This window comes from Staurois parvus, unplaced genomic scaffold (genome assembly GCF_062004578.1).
Source record: "Staurois parvus isolate SC_StPar_1 unplaced genomic scaffold, SC_StPar_1.0 ptg000362l, whole genome shotgun sequence".
Classification (NCBI taxonomy): Eukaryota; Metazoa; Chordata; class Amphibia; order Anura; family Ranidae; genus Staurois; species Staurois parvus.
In genome coordinates, this window is record NW_028318158.1 from 7,247,164 (window position 1) to 7,268,232 (window position 21,069).

General features: G+C 40.1%; 1 protein-coding gene across 2 annotated transcripts in view; it reads right to left on the minus strand.

Annotated features, from left to right (window-relative positions):
• Window positions 1-1,442: 1,442 nt before the first annotated feature.
• WDR26 (WD repeat domain 26) overlaps window positions 1,443-21,069 on the minus strand; it is a 119,172-nt gene continuing 99,545 nt past the window's right edge. For both annotated transcript variants that reach the window (XM_089685070.1, XM_089685071.1), the window contains 3 exons: window positions 14,323-14,452; window positions 12,902-13,087; window positions 1,443-12,068 (listed from right to left, as the gene is read on the minus strand). In XM_089685070.1, coding sequence (XP_089541196.1) covers window positions 12,043-12,068; window positions 12,902-13,087; window positions 14,323-14,452 — 342 coding nt within the window. In that variant the 3' untranslated portion in view covers window positions 1,443-12,042. The remainder of the gene's footprint in view (window positions 12,069-12,901; window positions 13,088-14,322; window positions 14,453-21,069) is intronic.

Genomic DNA, 21,069 nt, shown 5'->3' on the forward strand with positions numbered 1-21,069 from the left:
GGGTTAATACTGAAGGCTGAAGTCAGCTGCTGGGTGTTGTGCCAGCATTCACTTTCCCAACATTCAGCAGCATTAAGGAGACATTTTCCCTTCTGTTGCTCCAGTTTGCAAAGTGGAATGTAGAAATTCGATCCATTCCTGCTGCACACATAGTGACTATGGTCATCTCTTGGCATTCAATCCTCACCTACCAACACTATGAAGCCTTACTGCGAAGCATACATCTGTTCCTATAGATATACATTGCTTCAGTCTGCATCCATCTGAAAATTGACAGGTTACCACTGAACACTTGTGTGAAAGGGTGACGACATTTCCTGAAACAATTGGTGCCATTGACGGTACGCTGCAGCCACCTCAGAAGGGGCAGCTAAAGTACATATGAAGCACTTGTCACTGGAACAGGCATCTTTATTGAAAGTCACCTGTTATGGTGACAGCTGGAACAAAAAAATTTAGTTTTTTTAAATGGCTGCCAGCATTTAGAGGGTAATTCCTTCCTGCAGATACACAGACCGCAATAAAAACATGACAAGGGGATCTGACCTCTCCACTCTATTCAAAACTAAAAAATTATGAAGTTTGTGTTTTAGGTTTACTTTACACTAAAGGCCATTAACGTCATTACTTTGTAGAGAAGTTAGACATCACGAGCTAAATGGCAATCTTGTTTAGATACTCTGCAGGTATTAAAATCAGAGCCAGCCACAAACCTGGCATTCAGGAGATCTGCAATAGCAGCCTACATCAATCCCTCAGTTAAGGCATTCTTTAAATGACAGCAATAATAAACCCAAAACATAAAAATACATTGTAATTTACTAATCAAAACATGTGGTGGCTTTATTATTATTTACATTTTTTTCTATTTTAGGCTTTTTCCGTTTTCATCTGGTGATCTGGCCAGTAAGAGATCTCCTGTATTAGAGTGCTCCCAATCTGGATGAAGGAGCACAGGGGGCAGATGTGGAAAGCAGCATAGTCAGTCTGCAGGAATGGAAGTGTTAGAAGTACTAGCAGATTTAAATGCACTAACAAATTGAAGCTGAACTCCAGCAAATACTTTATCCCAAAAGGAAAAATCAGCTGTAACAGATTATAAAGGTTTTACATAAATAAAGCTGATCGTTTTAAGCACCCCTGCCAGTTGTAAATGGTCTCTCCCTTCCCTCTAACTGCAAGAGAGCTTTTCAGTTAAAGAACAGAATTACTGGCTGGATCACCAGATGAAAATAGAAGAAAGCAAGCCTAAAAAGAACTAATGCAGCCATCACATCTAAGAATTGGTAAGCTGCAATATAACAAATGTTTGCTTTGGGTTTAATGCTGCTTTAAGACTCTCCTGCTTTCACATGCTCAAAGCCCAGGCACCCTGCATACGTAATACAATCGGTCTCCATGCAACAGACAGACACTTGCAGAGCAAATAAATACACTTCTAGTCCAGTTATTCGTTCTGTTTATTGACTGAAATTAAGGGAATACAAATGATTTTCTTGAGTGCAGTGCACCAACATGGAAAAAAAATAGTTAAAAATATTTTTAAAATAAAAAGGTATTTGACCTGAAAAAAAGTTTAAAATACTACACATTTTTTATTAAAACAAAAATGAAATAAAAGGGTGTTCCCTAAATTAGTAAAACAGTGAAAATAAATAGCGTAGACTCAAAAGTTATACTTTAATGTGGTAATAATACAAAGAAATTGAAACTGCGTAATATAGTTCAAAAGAAAAAAAAAATCAAAAATATTTAAGAACGCAAAATCTTTTTAAAACATTTAATATCAGTCCATAGCAAATAGTCATTAACATACCAAAAAAGCTCTACTTGATAACTAGTTCCACCACAACTCCATACAAATCTTGACAATTGAAAAAATCTCGAGATCAATTAAAGAGATTTGTTCTCGATCCCTGCAGCTTGGTTCGTAATGTACATACATGCTTTTATGGTCTATCATTTTCCTAAAACCTTTTTTTTTTTTTTCCTTCTATCTTTCGGTTGAATGTGATTTTCTTTATAGAAGTTTGTCTTCAGTTCTAAATGTATGAAATTCTGAATATTCTAACCCAAAAGGAATGGGGAGGAAATAAGGGGGTAAATGAGATGGTGATTTATGCAAATCTATCTATAAAAATATACTGGAGCCACTGTGGACATGTGAAAACACAGCAGTTGGTTCCTTGATTGCTTTTTTTTTTTTGTTTTTTTTTATTTTATTGCACAGAAGTTTTACTGACTTGTAGGTCAGAGAATCCACATTGCTTGGATTAAAAATAAAGGATTCGATTTTGGCAAGTCATGGAGGCTCTTTGCCCAGTAAGCAACAGAAGATGCTGGACATGCTTAAGTAAAAGCAGGCATCCAGATTGGCCATGATTTACGTTTACCACAATTACATATTTGCTGATTTATTCATGTAGCTACACACTGTGCCTTTAACATTCAAAGCAACTTTGCCATTAGTAAATTTGTAAAATAGTCCAACCTGGAAAAAATAAAATCAAAGGTATACTTACCCACCTTGTATCTTCAATCGGTTGCAGAGTGAGGGTGGCTGTAAAATCATTAGTATCTGATGTTTTCAGAAGTGTCAGATACTTCCTCTGAACTGAGGTTCCATCAGCTGGCTCTACCATCTTCACAAGATGCAGTAGGGCAGTGTTTCTCAACTCCAGTCCTCATGGACCTCCAACAGGTCATGTTTTCAGGATTTCCATTATTTTGCACAGGTGATTTGATCAGTTTCACTGCCTTAGTAATTACCACAGCTGTTTCATCTGAGGGAAATCCTGACAACATGACCTGTTGGGGGTCCATGAGGACTGGAGTTGAGAAACACTGCAGTAGGGGCAGGCAGGTGAAACCAAAGGGAGGGGGGGGCAGGTATTCATCAAACCCTGTTTCTAATGCAGAAGCTATTTCTGTTGCCAATGCTGTTCTAGGAAGACAGATTTGTGGTGGAACCGGTAAGTATGTCTTCACCAGCTGACCTAATTTACACTTCACTAGAGCCGTGTTCACCAATCAAATGGCTTCAGTTGTTGCACTTTCCTTTTATTTCGGAGGACCTGTACTCCACATCTAAATGGACTTTAAATTCAGCATTTACACTACAGCCAAAGAAGAAATACTTACTGCCAGAGTTCTTGATTTCTCCTTGACCTTGTTTGCCAAGTACTGGTCATGTGATCTTGCTCAAAGAGGAATTTTTGACAGCTGTGGATTGGCAGACTGCCTTAAATAGAAGTATGGCCAAAATCATTTTCGCCCGACCTCTCATTTGGACCACAGCAGTGTGCAGTTCATGCTCTACTCCTGTGACCCAATTTCAGCAGACATCACGGAGCCAGTCCAAGCTCCGGAAATATCCCGACAATATGGTCAGGATTTACCCAGATGCTCAACTAGCAGCTGGCTCAGCCTATCGGCTGCATTGCTCTCTCCCCTCCCCAGCGCTCAAATGAATGCTGGAGGGGCAGGGCACAGAGCCAGTGACAGTTTGTTCAGAGGGGAGAACTGAGCGATCATTAGTGTTTGATCGCTCACTTCTTAATGTAGAGCTGGCAGAAGACAGATGCAGAATCGGATTGATGCTGCATCTTCCTAGGTGAATATAATTTTTTTTTTTCTTTAAACCCCATACTTAACATTACAGCCCCATTACCTAGGATCATGTGCTTAATGTCACAGTGTTTGGTCACATGACTGGCATTCACAAAGAGAAGAATTCAAGGAATTTGGGAGAAACTTATTTCTATCCTCTCATATTCATTCACAGTATAGGTCTACATTTTAATTTCTCACAGAAGTGGGACTTCAGGGAAAAAAAATTTCTCTTCAACTTTGTTTTGTACTGACAGGCCACTGAGAAAAAGTAGGACGGTGGACACAGCACAGAGAAAAGTGTGTGTATATAGTAAATGTTGTATGGGTGAACTTGCAGGAAGGCCAAACTGTGTCCAACATCTTGGGATTAAAAAGATTCACACAGATACTGCTTTTTTTTTTTTTTTTCCTCTTATCAAGCAGTAAAAATGGATGCATAAAGAGCAGACAAACCACCACCGCCAGTAAGTGTGACAGTGCTCTGACAGGTTGTCTACGGGTTAGGTTCTAAATACGGCAGCTTTGTGAGGGGTAGACCATCACATTTTGGCAGGACTAGTTGAACATTATATCTCCAGACCCCTTTTTCTGTGCAAAATCATTACTTTCCCTTAACCCCACTTTGTTTTTAAATTGACTTCTGGGAAAGATTGGACTCTAATATGTTCATGGTTTTATATATTTTCTGTATTCATTTTACTGTAATCAGAAAACAAAGCTAAAAGTAACTAAATGACAACTGAAATCTCTTAACCTTAGGTTATTGGTGATCTTAAAGTGATTGTAAACATGATTGAATTTTTTTTTTTTTGTTCCCCAGATCTTATACACACCTGCTTTGTGCTATGGTTTTGCACAGAGCAGCCCTGATCTTCCATTTGGGGGTTTTCTTTTAACTTCAATGCAGAGTGCACCTTAATGTAAAAAAAAAAAAAACTTCCACCTTTACAACCACTTTAAAAATCCATGCACAAAGGTATTCTGTTCATGTCAAAACAGGTTCCCCATAGAAGTCTATGGGAATACAAAACCTGTTTGAAGCAGATTGAATGCATGTTAGAAGGGAGTCAACTACAGATCGATTCACTCATCAATGAATTCTGAAGAGTCTTATACTGGTCCCTTCACCCCATCACTATAGATCTTGCTCACTAATGATATGGTGTGCACAATCCACAACGTGAACACCTTTGTTTCTGCTACACATTCTAAACAAGGAAGCTAGACACTAAAGGAAACCTGGACTGGGACTGTCACTACTCAAGTGCAAGTTTCCTAGCTATCCTAGTCTTCAGTACTTTAAAGTCACAGAATAAGATCATGCACACAGCCAGTAGCATTCAGTCCTGATCTGTAAACCCTGTTCTTTATCACCAAGGACATATGAGCATTTTAGAAAAGGACAGGGTCTTAGGAGAAGCATTGACATCTTTTCAGAACTGTGTCATGTCCCCTCATTCTACACTCACTTTTCAAAATGCTAATTCCCTAATAATGCTAGTCCCCAAGCCTCAGTACTTGAGCCACCAACATCATGTAGATGGTAAGAGTAGTGAGACAGCATGCCTATTCCAGTTCAACAACTCAACCATAAAACTGGAGGATCAGCATGACAGGCAACTGCGATTGAGAACAGCAGCATGTGGATTAAACAGCATAATACCTCTAAAGGGAATCTGTAACAAAGCAAGGTACCTGCACAGGTATGGGCAGTAACACCATGGCTCTAGCATGCACCCCGGAACTCAAAGATTAGAATCTAAGACTGATATTTTGCTTTGCGACCAATTCCCTTTAAGGGAATTAGCTGGAGAACTACTACCCCAAACATACCTAACGTGCAGCTGTTTTACATTCTTCAGCAGGCTGCGCTTCTAATGGTGCGCAATCCCCATAGTCACTGCATAGGTAGTTTTAAAGCAGCAATATTGTTACTGGTTATAGAGGCATGGGCAAGGATTTTACTGATGGTCAAATCTTTTTTTTTTTTTCTCTCTTTCCTTGTTGAACTATATCAGAAAAAGATGTCAAATCTTTTCATTTAGACTGAGTTGAGAACTAATTTGCTTCCTCAGCTAAATCTCCAAAGTATCTTTGGTTTTCAAAAGGGAGGCAGCAATTTATACATGGCATTAAAAATACAGAACTGTAGCAAGTGGCAACTAAATATATCATTATGTGCATTTGTTTTATTATTCTGTATGAATTGCAGGTGGTCATAAGTATAAAACAGCTGGACAAGCTTTGTGTGGTAGTTATACAGGAGGGGCCATTGTTCACACACATTTTTTGATAGACTAGTTAGTGTCAGAGTCCCATTGTAGCCTAAATATCTGTGAAGCAGGTCCATTCCACACCATAATTGCAAAAGCTATGCCCACTAAGAATTTTTTTTTAATCATGCCACAAAGATCCACAAGAACAGCTGCAATTGGCAACTAAACCAGTACACGTCAGTTTTTCTGCTTCCAATCTCACCCAAGCAAGTCTAAATTGTATTATGTTCAGCAAGTAGAAGTGTATATATTTGTTTTCAACAAATTTCAGGCGCTTTTATTTTTTTTAAAGCTAAACTGTACATATGAAGAAGAAACAAAAAAAAAGTTTTTACATACAAAAAAAGGTATATTGTAGTGGAATTGCTGTGAACACAGTGGCATCTATAGAAGCAGCCCATTCAGTTCATTAGGAACACAGCTGCAATTGTGAGAAAAATCATGTTAACCACTCAGACTGAACCCATCTATTTTTGTGGGCTGAACCCAAACAATACAGCTTGACCAGTTTATATATCTTTCCTAAGTCAGGTCAACAGGCTAACTTTTAATGGCTACGTAAGCACTTCCACTGCATCTAAGGGCTGCCAAAGCCACTCTAATACGTTAGATATCACAAAATAAAATTACTGTAACAGTCTTTAATTTGGGTCAGAGTTGTCCTTTCTATGTGGATAATGAACAGGAATAGACAATAAAATGGAGGCTGCAAGCAGCCAAAGTTGGGGTATTCCTGTGAATACAAGGCATGACAGCACAAGGTGGCATGTATGCAAAAAGAATTGTGGAAGTGATTAAACAGTGCCAAAATAACTAAACATTATCCAGTGTAAATCCATCTGTATATCAGCAATGGGGCATTTGTTCTCTTACCTTGCACACCCCTATACCATTCGATCAGAATACCCTTGATTGACCTTCTTTATATAGCAATCTGCCAGGTTTATCAGCCTGAGAGAAAATTGTAATGCAAAACTGCACCCAAAACAGACTATCAATCTTGGGGGGAGGGAGGAAGAGGGTTTAATCCTGATTACTGCAACTCCAGATCAGGGACAGACTGACCATTTGGAAACCTGGGCACTGGCCGAGGACCCAGGGTCAGTAGGGGGCCCCATGAGATTCCTCTGGTACCTTTTTCATAGGCTTTTTTGAGTTTGGGCAAGGACACAGGCCCCATGATCCCGTTGCCTGGGGGCCCCATGAGTTGTCAGTCCACCCCTGCTCCAGATGATTTGACAATGATAAATGGAGCAACATTAACATCAGGACAGCATTCTCCATGTCTTTCTACAAATAAACCACTAGAGGACACAGGACAGAAAAGCTGTATCACTCACACTAATGGACAAAGAATATATGGGTAACTGTCTTCCTGGAAGGGGGGGGGGTCTAGATTTTTAAAGAGAAGAGCCAAGCTGTGTTTACAGTCATCCAGGGCTTTGATTTCAGTCAACACTGAAAAGGTTCCCTTAAACTCTCCAGCCAAAATGTAAAGCCTGTGGTGGGTGGAATTCTGTGCAGCACAAACTCTGAACTCTCAGAGAGCAATACTGCAAGTGTATATGAACACCAATCTCCATGTCCCCATTCTACAATGGATCTTTCTTTCAGTACCTGAACTTATACATCTGATGTCCTTTAACTTGCTAACCATTATTAGAAACATGAATGCTTCGTTATCAGCCTCCCATACACATCCTACTGTGAGACCAATTTATAACTAGGGAGCTTCATTTTTCAATTCCTCCCTCTGCTGCTACAGAATAAAACCAGACCACTTAATTGTGCATCTGTTTTGAGTGAAAATCTGTCTCAACTCCAGTCATAAATTTGATGCAGACCTGTGAAAAGCTGACGTTTGCAACCCCCTGCATGTGGAATCCTGGGCAGCAAACACCACAAAACCTATCAAGACAGACTATGATCTGCATCTATATTTATTGATACATAACCCTCCTTGTGTTACGATATAGAGGCCTAGCATCCACAATGTTTCCCACCACCATAATGGTATGGTACAGCTAAGCTTTGTGTAATGATACTGTCTGGTATGAGGTGTAGGCAGAAAATAAAACCATATGTAAACAAAACAAAAAAAATACAAACAAAAGCCATAAAAAGCATATTTTAATCTTCTAGAGAAAACCAATGAAGGCAAGGGAGGGACAGTCCATTTTCCTTGCTGTAAGAGGCAGAAGGACACGCTTGCTGGTCTCTGCCAATAAAAACGGAGATTCGACATCTGCTGGAACCATTCCACCATCACGCCAAATAAAACGACCTTATAGAGCCCTAACAAATAAAATCACTCTGGGTACTTACCCATACCATTGCTCCCTGCAAAGCCATCATTACCTGTTGTGTTGGCTAGACAGGGCAAAAATTCTCTACTAACCAAATGTTATTGAACAGAGCTTCAGCTTTGCATCTGAAGGAGTCTAAACTGTATTGCCTGCAGCAACCAATCAGATAGCTTTATATTTTTAGTTAAAATCAGGACATGTAAAAGGCCAGACACCCAGGATATTCTGAAACAGCTTATTTGATATGGCAAATGCTGAACATTAATTGAAGGATGGCTATATCTGTCCTAATACTAGCATAGGTCTAAGCAACAGCTGGGTCAGAGTTCACTCCCAAGTAATAATGAGCTTCTGAATATCAGAATCTCTAACAGAAAGTGAAAATAGACTGAATACCAATCATCCTCTGGTCAATGGGAGAGGAGGGGGATAGCAACTGTATAAATTCAACATCTGGTTCAGGAGGGAGATTGCTTCAGGTCATGGCAGTGACAATGATAAGCAGATATTTCTCTACTTACTTTCTCCCCATCCCTTGTAAACTTCTGAGAGCTGTTCATGGGCCTTCTACATTAACAAAAACTACAACTGTTTGCAGCTGACAATTACATTAGGTATAGTGAATACAGGCAGCTTACACCAGGCCCCAGGCAAAAATATCTACAGCCATCTATTACTAAATTACTTTTTCCAAAAAATACTTCTGAGTTTGTACCAAGCATGAATGAAAGTAATCATGTGTAGGCAATAGGGTTGATTTAGTAAAACTGGAGCGTACATTTGGTGCAGCAGTGATAGTAACCAATCAGCTTCTAACTGCAGTTTGTTCATTTAAGCTTTGAGAATAAAAACTGAAAGCCGATTAGTTTCTATGCAGAGCTATACCAGATTTTGCACTTTCCAGTTTGGAAAGGGCACTGCTATGATGGACACATTGGGGTATGTTTGCTCAAACACAAAGCTTTTGCAGAAGCTGGAAACTGCTGAATATAACACCCAGGAAAAGTGGATATTGTCTACACTGTATTAAAAATAAACTATTAACATAAAATAAAAACTATATAATTGTAAGTAATGTGCTTTATCAAAAAAAAGAAAACAATACACAAAGAACCGTAGTTTCAGCCTGTGCTGCTTGTAGAAGCACCCCCCCCCCCCTTCCCTTTACCAGTTCCAATGCCAACTGGAACAGTTAGGGCATAGAGGCCCAATCCTATGTGGAATTTGGCTTTCTTACTGCAGTATAAAGAATATGATTGGCTGTTACAGGCAATAAACATACTGTGCTATCAGGAGTAACATCACTCGGATAAGATTCTTGTCCTGGGGGAAGAGAGGCAGGTCTGTACTGCTTTCATGGACCTAGTCTGGGAGATCTCCCCAACCAACGCTAATGGCGAGAGGCCAAGCTCGGTTTCTCACCAAAGCGGCTAATGTCAGCAGAGAAACTATACAGGACACACTTGTGTGATTTAAACTCTGGCACTGTTGATATATAAAAACTGTAATGTTTGCTAGCATATCTAATTGGTTAAGTGTTGACATCCCCTTGTCTCCTAACATTTTCATGAACTCACGTTTACTATGCCACCTAGGTTTAGGTTGGTTGGCACTGGATAAAAAAAACCAGTAAAGCTCACTGGGGCTCATTTGTTAAATTTGTATATTTAATAAGACCAGACTGTCACTACCTAAAATTATATAGGCACACGCAGTGCTATAAACATAGAAGAGGATCTCTAAAGCTGGGTACACACTACAAGAAAATCGGGCGAACGATGTCCGAGACTTTTCCGACAATTAATACCATCCTTCGGTTTTCCTCTACGTTTAATACCAAGTTGAACCTGACAAAGGCTTTGACATAGAAATGCTGTAGCATAGTTTACGGTTTCCAATCATGCGCAGTCTTTCATATCCAATTTCTCTTGTGCGAAAACAGTACACATTAAATGAAAATGAAAATAGTTCTGTTCACATACAAGAAAAAATTGGAAATTGTTTGGAAAGTCTGAAACAGATGTGTAGCTTCAGCATAACAATGCATCTTTTTCTTTAATCAATCTTTGCCTCTCTTTCTAAGCAAATCAGTTGTGAAACCATTCAACACTACCTGAAAGTATTGAAGGCTTCCTGAGCCCACTTGCCGCTACCACCCCACCACCAGAACTGACAGCACAGCTCTCTGCTCACCTTCAATTGTCTGATGTGAAGATAAACATGGTGCCTGGAGTGAGCAGACATTAATATCCATTGCTCTCATGGTGGTGGTGGTGGTGATCAAGATCACTCAAGGCTTTGCATTCATCAGTGGGGTCTCTAGCTCTCAGTGCTGGGTGGCAGGGAGCAACTGCAGAGGAAGCCTTTGACACTTCTGTCAAAGAACCCACAACAGATTATTCAGAAATAGAGGCAAAGATTGATAACAGAAAGGGATCAACTGTAAATGCTCATTTTATATTTTAATAGCACTGTGTGCGCCTATATAAATTTAGCTAGTGACCAGGTCTCTTTAAAACTACCTCCCAACTTATCCTTAGCTTGGCTAAAAATTGCTAAAACTGGTGAAGCTCAACTGTCATGCTCTACAAGGAATCAGATCTGGAGAACTTGGGCCAGTGCCAACAGCCAAGCAAGGGGAGATCTCCCATTGATGTCCAACAGGGAGAAGTCCTATTGTAGCACTGAATCCTACCCCCCATCCTCCAAAACCACAAAGAGAAAAAAAAAAAAGTGGCGTGGAATTGTTTTTTGACATTTCCATAAAAGGCGTCTTGGATGTCACCAAACAAGGTTCATCCCCTGTGCGTTAACGAAAGTTCAGTCAAGCATCAGCAGCAAAACAAATGGACGCCAAGATAACGTTTTCAGAAAAGGAGGTGGTGGTGGGTGGGGGGACCTGATCCCGTTCTTCACCCAGCTTGACTTTATGGCCAACAATAGTTGCCAAGCAAACAAAACGGCTTCCATGCAGCTGCTAAATGATTACATAAAATAGCTGGTTTCAGTTTTGAACTTATACAAATCAAGTCGATATAGTCCTATAAATAATTTATTTAAAAAAAAATTGTGCTGTTAACCCAATACAGGGGTATAACACACTTAATGCTTTATAGTTCGAAAAATACAATTTTTTTTTTTTTTGTTAAATTACTACTGTCAAATGCGATGTTCTCGAAATGTCACATCGTGTACTGTTTTGGAACCGGAAATTTGCATTTTTTTTCCCCTCCTTGAAAGGGGAGGGGGGCGAGAGGGAAATAAAAATTAAAAGAAATCGTAATGCTACGATTTTTTTTCTCATGAACCAAGCTGGAAAGATCTCAAGCTAAATAAAGCGGAGAGAGAGAATTTTATGAAATGAGGAAAAAATACTTTCCTATTAAATGGATACTCAGACTAAAGCAATCTATCAAGCCTTCTAAACTGTTAATTTTTTTTTTTTTTTCCAAACAAGCATTTTTAAACTTCATTACACAGAAGAGCAACAAGGATGGTAGGCTGCCAGACAAAAAGGCAGAAGGGAAAATATACTGAGTTCGATGAAGAGTTGGAGTATAGCACAGTTCTTCACAACCGATGGAAGGGGGGAGGGGGTAACACGGTGTCCAATAACAATCTAACGACGTGCTTCATCGGAGCTGGGTACTATGAAGCAGGGTGGAAAATGACTGCCCCCTTCGGGGCATCAGACTTGTAGGTTTGCTTGTTTTTATTGTTTTTTTAAATCTCTTGTGACAAGCATCTGTCCAGCTATCAATCTTTTGTTTGTTTGCACCAATCCCAAGCCATTTTAAAAATACGACTAATTTTAAGTTAGAGAGAAGTCGTCTTCAGAGCGATCACCATCAACTGTCCATGCTACTGATTTCCTCTAGAAGAGAAGTGCGGAAAAGTTTTTGAAGGTAAAAGGGGACAAACAAAAAAAAAAAAAGCAATTAATTTTTAAAGTATAGAAGAAATAAATAAATAAAATCACTCATTTCCAACCTATCACTACAAGATGGGATGTTAAGGGCTGATTCATGAAGGCCTCACTTTCCCACATCTACAAACTGCACCAAAGTTCTGCACAATTGTTCTCAATGGCACAGGTTTGATCAGCAGACTTTGGAGCACATTCTACAAGCAGTTTCACTAAGATCTCACATTCCCCCGCATTCTAACATCTGCCTGATCCGGTCTGCAAGCTTTATGTAGTAGGCTGCACCAACAATTTGATTTGGCTATGTGCACTGAGAAGCATCTCAAAGTGACCACTGAATATACATTGGCTTTACGGTCACTATTACTTAAATTAAAGCTTCCTCTGCCAACAGATTGCCAGCCACCCACCCCAATAAAACACTCTCAAAGAGCCAGAGAGGCAGTTTACTATATGCCCACTATTTGCATGGAACCAAGATTGAACCCTTTTTCTGTTAAACAAGCATACTTAACGTAAAGTCATAGCAGTTGTTCAATAACCTATCCTGCCTTCAGCTAATAATGGAATCTTCTATTCCTCCTATCAGTCCATCCCCCACAGTTATTACCTTCTGTACCACCAGCCCCTCCCTCTTAGATTGTAAGCTCCAAGGAGCAGGGCCCTCCTAACCCTCTTGTATTGAACTGTATTGTCTCCCGTTGTAAAGCGCTGAGCAAACTGTTGGCGCTATATAAGTCCTGTATAATAATAATAGTAATATTAATATGTCACATAGTTACCTTCAAAGTCCTGGTTGTCTATGTAAGGTGCTGGTCCCCATATTCTAACAGTACCATCGTCAGAAGCACTGGCCATCAGTGAGGGAATCTGAGGGTTCCAACTCACACAGTTTACTGTGCGCGTATGTCCGGTCAGCTCTGCGATGGGCAGTTCGCTGCGCTTGTGCCACACGTACACTTTGTGATCTGTAATTGGGAAACCACAAGAAATACCATATGGTAATTAACAAGAGATTGGTAGGTAGCTAACAGGATGGGTGCGCCCCCCCCCCCCAGAGCAAGCTGCTTGCTCTGGGGGTACTCAGCATGGGGGAGGGGCCAGGAGCCCCAGCAGGGGATTCAAGAAGATATATCAGAGCTGCTCTGTGCACAACCATTACACCGAGCAGGCAGGTATGGCATGTTTGTTAACCAGAACCTAAAGTGATACTGAAGGTTCACATTTTTGTTTTAAAAATTACAATGTGTTATCTACAGCATACTCTTCCTGTCCACAGAAAAGAAGCAATGGCCTGCTTTTGGCTAACTTCTATCCTTCCAGGAGCAGGGCTTACACCAAAGATGGAGTGTTTACTGGGGCACACAGAAACACACAATGTGATTCATAGCTACATGTGGTAAATATGAACTTTCTCCAGCTCATTTTACAGCTGTTTTATAATGGAAAAGCAGGAGAGATCAGATGACAGACCAGAGAGTGACGCACAGAAGAGGAACAATCCCTTATCTATCCTAGCAGAGAGATGTCATTGCCTGGCTTCCTTTTATTGCATACTATGCATTTTATACTTTTACTACAAGTTTTGAACAGCAGCATTGCACAGAGCTCTTCAAGTGAAGATTTAACACACTGCCTGCCAGAAAGGAAAATATAAAATTCATTTACTGGACAGCTTTAGTTTGCTAAAGTGTCCTGTTGCTTGCTCCAAAAGAACAAAATCATAAATTTGAGTGATTCAATCCTTGACTAAACACAATTAAAAAGGAAAACCATTTGTACCTCAAAATGTGATTATATTTCCACTAGGACAGATTAATAAATGGTTCGGTTTAGGGTTGCAACAATACTGGTACCAAGTATTTGAGCGAATACGCATACTAATGCACCGATACCTAAAACCGATACCTTTACAGTGGGATTTGAGCCCATACAAAATTAATGGGTTTAAATCCCACTGCAAAGAATCGCAAATGATTTGAACAGGAATGCGGTGTGATTCCTGTCTGAATGACATGCAGTTTTCCTGCAGGTGTTGTTTGCTTTGCAGTGCGATTTGAGCCATTTTGTATGTCTCAAATCACACTGCACCACATCTATTGACCAACTGATCTATTAAACAGTCATAGGACGTCTGCAGCCTGCACACTCAAAAGGAAGGATAGAAAGATCTATTCAGAAGCAAACAAAAAGTCACTGTTACCTTCACTGCCGCTGGCGATGAAGTCTTCGTTGTTACCGCCAAAACATGAGTGTATTGTGTAAAAGCCTTGCGTCACGCCTTGGTATTTTCTCACTAAAACTCTATCTTGCAAGTCCCATAAATGAACACCCTGCAGGTAAAAAGGATGACATTACACAGCAGACAGAGAGTGTATTGAACAGCTATAGGCAGGTTTCTACGGTCAACATCAAATGCACATCGTGCGTATATACCCTCACCCATACAGATCATCAATTCACACTGCTCAATGTGTGTTCCTGTAAATTACTGCTGTGCCCTGCTTGAGTGAACAATGCTGGTCATAGAGATAGCTAGCTGCTGTTGAACCCATTTCATTCTTCAAGCCCATGGGTACGCTCTCTTCAAGCCCATGGGTAATATTTGACTATGTCCCTTCTTAACGTGACCCTGTCAGGTAACAACTATCCAAAAAGCTGTCTCCCTCTGCCCACACCACCAATGATTCTTTGTTAAGTAGAAAACTTCCTCTGAAGTCTGCTAAGAAACGGACACAACAAAAAAACAAAAAAAAACAAAAAAAAGCAAATGGCGTAAAAGCTCCATTTAAAAAGGGAAACTTTTGTATGGCATGACAAATTTAATAAACACAGAGAATATTGATAGGGCAAAGGCTAGAGACAACCCTGAAGAAAGACCTTTAGCTATATGTATCAGAAAAATGGACGCAGCAATGTTTCAGCACATGACACCGCGTCTAACATTGCTTATTACGTAGCTAAATGTGAAAAGCCATTTCTAGATTTCCCTGATTTATTAACATTAAGTGCCAAGCTAGATGTGCCAGTTCTGCAATTCATTCATTTCATTGCAAGAATAATCAGAGAAAGTCTTGTGGCAAACATTAAAAAGTCACCTTTTGTTGGCATCATGATTGACGGATCTACAGATCAAACCTACACTGAACATGCAAACATTTATGTCCGTTATGTTTTAGAAGAAGATTTTTTTGGGTACATTTGCGCTAGAAAATGCTAGTGCCGAAGGTTATTTCAAAGGATTGACTGCCTTTATGGATAATTTGCATCTTAATTACAGAGGCTCTTCATGGGTTGCAGGCTTGGGAACGGATGGAGCTGCAAGCATGCTTGGCCACAAGTCAGGTTTAGCAGTCCAGATGAAAGAAGTCTGCCCACAGATGATCAGCATACACGGTGTGGCTCATCTCTTGCAGCTTGCGACCTTGGATGTTTGCAACGAAATGCCATACCTACAAACATTCGATGAGGTGGTGCGGCGTGTTTTCAAATATTATCATTGCTCAGCAAAAACGCCTTATGCAACTTAAAGATCTCACAAACACTCTAAGTGAGGAAATCTTGAAAATTAAAGATGTACACCCAGTGCGCTGGTTATGCAGCAAAGTTGAGGCCTTGCGTATTTTCAGCAAAACTGGAAGACAGTAGTGATCCATTTTGAGCAGATATCAACTGAGGGATCATGTGAATCTGCTAAAGTTAAAGGCATCCTGAAAGACCTGAAACAGTTGAAGTTTGTGAAACTTTTGCATTTCGTATTCGATTTGTATAGCAAGCTGAAATCTGTCAGAGGGTCTTCAGAACAAGGAACTTACGATCTGTCAGGTAAAAAACAAAACTAGAACATGCAGTTAAACTCTTCAGGATCTTCCTGATGGGAAAGGAAAAAACAAACTAGAATTTCTTAGTAACTTTACAGATTTAAAACTACATGGGCTGCAGCTGACCAACCTTCAAGCTGGTGACAGAGAATTTCAGTCTACACGCCAATCTGTATTGGCCAAAGCAGAAAGATATTTAATTTTGAGGCTTTCCTCATTCTCCTCAGATATTGTACAATCTTTCAATATATTTAACAGCGTCTTGGCTAGACAAAGCACACATCCTCAACTTTGGATTGACTGAGTTGCACAGAATTGCAAAACATGTTTTTGATAATCAGTTTGAAGACAAAATTGACCTGTTAAAAGCAGAGTGGGCTGACCTAAAACTCTCCATTCAAAATGGACTCTTTTAATGAGACTCTGAAAAGACTGAAAAGAAAGCAACATACTCCCTCTGTTCAATTTCTGTGCCGTACTTCCACCAACAACTGCCTCATGTGAACGTGGCTTTAGCTACCAAAACAGAATAAAGACAGTCTATCGTTCATCACTGACACTGGAGACTTTGGATGATCTTTTGAGGATTGCTGGTAATGGACCACCACTAAAAGATTACAATCCAAACACTGCCATTGATAAGTGGTATTTTTCATCAGAAAGGACACAAGTCTTGGTCCTGCTGGCTTCCTACTGCTTTTTGTCATCCAAAAAAATCATTTTTTGGTGTGTTTTTTCTTCATGGAATAGATTGCAATCCACACACAGCCATTGAAGTGGTATTTTGTATCAGAAAAAGGGTATTACACAAGTCTTGGTCCTGCTGTAATGTACAACGAAAACCATAGCAAATCTTGATGTGAAACTGGCTTCCTACTGCTTTGTCATCCACAAAATCATTTTATGGTGTTTTTTTTCTTCATGGAATAGAATGCAATCCGCACACAGCCATTGAAGTGGTATTTTGCATCAGAAAAAGGGTATTACACAAGTCTTGGTCCTGCTGTACAGCACAAACCATGGCTGCTCTATTAGCACATCTTTGGTAAAATGTTTACTATGGTTATGCCATGTTTTTTGGCATCTAAATCAGCACTTTTTTGTTTTTTCTTATTGCATTACTTCTCTAAGCTCTCTTTTAATAAGATGCTGGAGATAAAAAATGCAAAATGTTTACTATTGTTATTTTATGCAATGTTTTTTTGGCCATTAAAAGAGGCACTTTTTTATTAATGCCACACTTCTCTAAGGTCTCTGCTGGAGATGGAATAATAGTTACTATAAACATGTTGTATTTTCTATGTTTTTTGGCATCAAAATAAGCACTTTTATGATACACTTCTGTAAACTAAACTTTAGTTACTAAAGTCTCTTTTTAAAGATGCAGGAGATAAACAAAAAAAAATACAAAATGTTCACTACAGGTTTAAAGCTGTAAAACTTGATATTTTGATTGCACCCTATTGCTATTAAGCTATTGCTATTATGTTTAAATTGACATAATAAAGCTATGTTATAATTGCAATTTTTTTATATTTTGGACTCTTTATTCTAAAGAAAAATGTAATTTCATAAGCTTTAAGGGGGGGCGTGGTTAGGGGGCAGGGCTGGGGGCAGGGTTGGAGGACGGTCCGGGGGTGGGGTTGGAGGCAGACTTGGGCAAGGTTGGGTGGGGCAACTGGTGGAGAGTAAGGTTTGTGCCTGGCTAGTAGGTCTAGACTCGAAATTGTAAGCCTTGATGTAGACTTCTGGGGCATGTGACAGGTCCCAGAAGATTACTTGACAATTAGCAAGGTGCAGCGCTACTCGTACATGCGCAGTGGGCACCCGGCTGTGAAGCCTTAAGCTGTCATAGCCAGGTGCCCACACTTAAGATGCTGGCACCAGGGAGAGAGGATGGCTGGTGAAACCGGCTGCGGTGAGTACAACGCTGGATTGGGAGACAAGCCAATGACTTTTTTTTTCCTTTAAAGTCAGCAGCTACAGTTTTTGTAGCTACTGACTTTTTTTAGATTTTGACCGGACATCTGCTTTTACTCTAATTTATAAACCAGCATATGTTTAATAGATGTGTAATTTCTGGAGTTACACTTTAAAAGGATAAGTTCACCTTTTGACAAAATAAAAGCACTTTTTTTGAAGGTAAAAAAAAAAAAAATGCCCATTTATTTTTTGTTGCAGGAGCATGTAAAGCATTGCAGGTCTCCTGTAGACCTGTCAGTATATTGGCTTACCCGTACGGGATGTACAGGCAAGCAGATATACTGACAGAAAGAATCAATGAACTACCATGGGGCTCCACAGTAGTTCAGTGAGAACTGCAAGCAGAGAGCCGCATAGGACTCTAAATGAATGACACAGCCATGTAGTAGGCAGAGCCCTACACTGCTGTGCGTTTTTTAAAAAGTGACAGCTGGCAGTTGAACTTCTCCCTGTTCTGCTGTCACGGGTGGGGGGGATGGATGCCTACAGGGTAATGAAAGGGTCAAAAAGGGAAGCAGCCCCTGCTCTGATCTGTTTTTACAGGTGCATGCTACAGGGATATGTGGCTGGGTCTGGCTTTGCAAATAAGTCACTGCCTATTCTAGAAACAGCACGCAGAAATGTGCCAGGATGCCCAATATACACAGGCTTGTTTTGAAGTACTGGAGATGGTCTGCATTTACTCAGCTAGTCAGGGACTATCACATTGTCAAAAGCCTATGCCTTCGATCATATGCTCTTTGTTGAAGGGGAGAATGTTCAAGGTTACCTGTTCAGACAAAAATATAAAACTAGCTTGTTTTTCAAGGTGCAAGCTCTGAGTTTATCATCCTAACCATTTTTCTAACTTGAGCTTTTCCAGCAAGTGGCGGCTGCAGTTGCATATACAGCAAGCAGCAGCAACTTTATCCCAATAGATCCTCTTCTGAACTAGCTGAACCTCTCCTTCTGAAGAGATCATGTCACCAAATAGATAAAACAATACAGCGCTGATAAATAATGACTAAAGACTCTCTAAACTCTTAACCACTTGCCCTCTTGTACCCCCCTTCCTGACCAGGCCATGTTTTGCATTACAGCTGCGTTACTTTAACTGCCAATTGCACAGTCATGCAACGCTGCACCCAAATGAAATTTATGTTCTTTTTTTCCCACGAATTGAGCTTTCTTGTGGTGGTATTTGATCGCCTGTGCGGGTTTTATTTTTTGCGCTATAAGCAAAAAAAGACAATTTTGAGAAAAAAAAAATATTTTTGCCATTAAACATGTCCAGTAAAAAAAAATACAAAAAAAATTTAGACATCAATTTAGGCCAAAATCTATTCTGCGACATGTTTTTGCTTAAAAAAAAAAAAAAAAATCCCAATACGGGAAATTAATTGGTTTACGTTAAAGTTATAGCGTTTACAAATGGCAGTACAGATACAGGGATTTTTTTTTCCTACTAGTAATGGCAGCGATCAGCAACTTTCAGCGGGACTGCGGCGGATATTCTGACACTGGGGAGAACTAACTTGATGTCACCGACATCCCCAGTGACACAAATACAGTGATCAGTGCTACAAAAAAAAAAAAAAAAAAAAAACTGACTGTAATAATGCCACTGGGCAGAAAGGGGTTAATGTGAAGGGCGATCAAAAGGTTAATTATGTGCTGGGAGTATTTTACTAGGGGGCGGGGGGGGTGTGTGCTTTACTGTAAGTACACTGATCGGGATGGCTGTGCTGTGCTGTGTGTCCTAGATTGTAAACTCGAAAGACAGGGCCCTCAATCCCCTCATGTTTTGCATTGTATTGGTATTGTTCTGTCACATGTTCTGTCCCCCTTTGTAATGTACAGCGCTGAGCGAACTATTGGCGCTTTATAAATACTGTATAATAATAATGTGTAAGCGCAACATGCACACACAAAAAAATCTAACACACCAATATTTTGTGGTCTTTAAATTTCCTCCACCACGTGATAATGCAGGAAAGGAATATTCAACACCAAGTGCCCTCCACCACACTTAAGCATGCACTTTCGATAAGTGCGTTTCCAAACTAAAAAGATGAATCAAACAGCTCAGAGCAATAGCAGTACAGGCTACTTAAAGTGGTAGTAAACAAACAAAAACAAACCATGGGCCCAGAGTAGTTTACTTGCCTTAAAACGAAGCCCTCCAGGGACGAACTGTCACCGCAGACAGAACTTCCATCTTCACCCAGTCTTCCTTTCAGGTTCGCGGGCTGTGGCTGACTGGCTTAAGCATGTATTGCAATATGTGTGAACTAAATATCCCTATTTATTGCATAGTCTGCTTGAAAGGGTATATACCAATGTGCAGAGGGTCCTTCAGAATTTCTGGTGTTAATATGTGCTTACACCCCTTTATCACCTGATGGATAAATGCATGCACTAGCTGTTGGGATTTGAGCACAGGTATCTCTAGTTTGTTTGACTGGCTGGCTGAGCCGCAATGATGTCACTCCCGCACACGTGTGAGGGAGTCACGGTAACCGCACAGAGCTGAGTGACGTCACTGGCTGAATCCTGTGTAAATATTTCCTAAACACTGCAAATTTAGGATATATTCACTGTACCTGCAGGTAAGCCTGATTATAGACGTACCTGTAGGTCCAAGGTCAAAAGCGGAGTTTACCATCACTTTAAAACACAACTTTCTCACCCATCAACAATTCGTCTCCCAGGATACACATGTGGATATCAAAAAGACACTTCCATAGTTTAATACTGTCAAGCATACTTTATTAAAATCACACAAAACTCTGGGGATGGAGACATGTGCCTTGCTGTGTTTCCATCTATGGATCCTGTCTGTGTTCAGCAACGAAGGCTGGTTCTGCCAGTCGAACGCTTGTTTGATTGATGTTGTATGCTCATTAACAAGAGTTTTTATGTGATTCTATTTTGTGTGGTTTTAAAGTATGCTTGGCAGTGTTACACTAAGGGAGTGTCTTTGATATCCACATGTGTGTCCTGGGTGGTGAATTGCTGGAGAAAGTTATGTTTTAAGTGGAAAGCCTGAACCACCATTACTCTGATTCTGGAGTCATCTGAGCGGAGTTTGTCTAATCCTTTTTAGTTGGGCATGCACTTTCACCAAGTGCGTTTCCAGAGTTCGGTGGAGGGTACTTGGTGTTGAT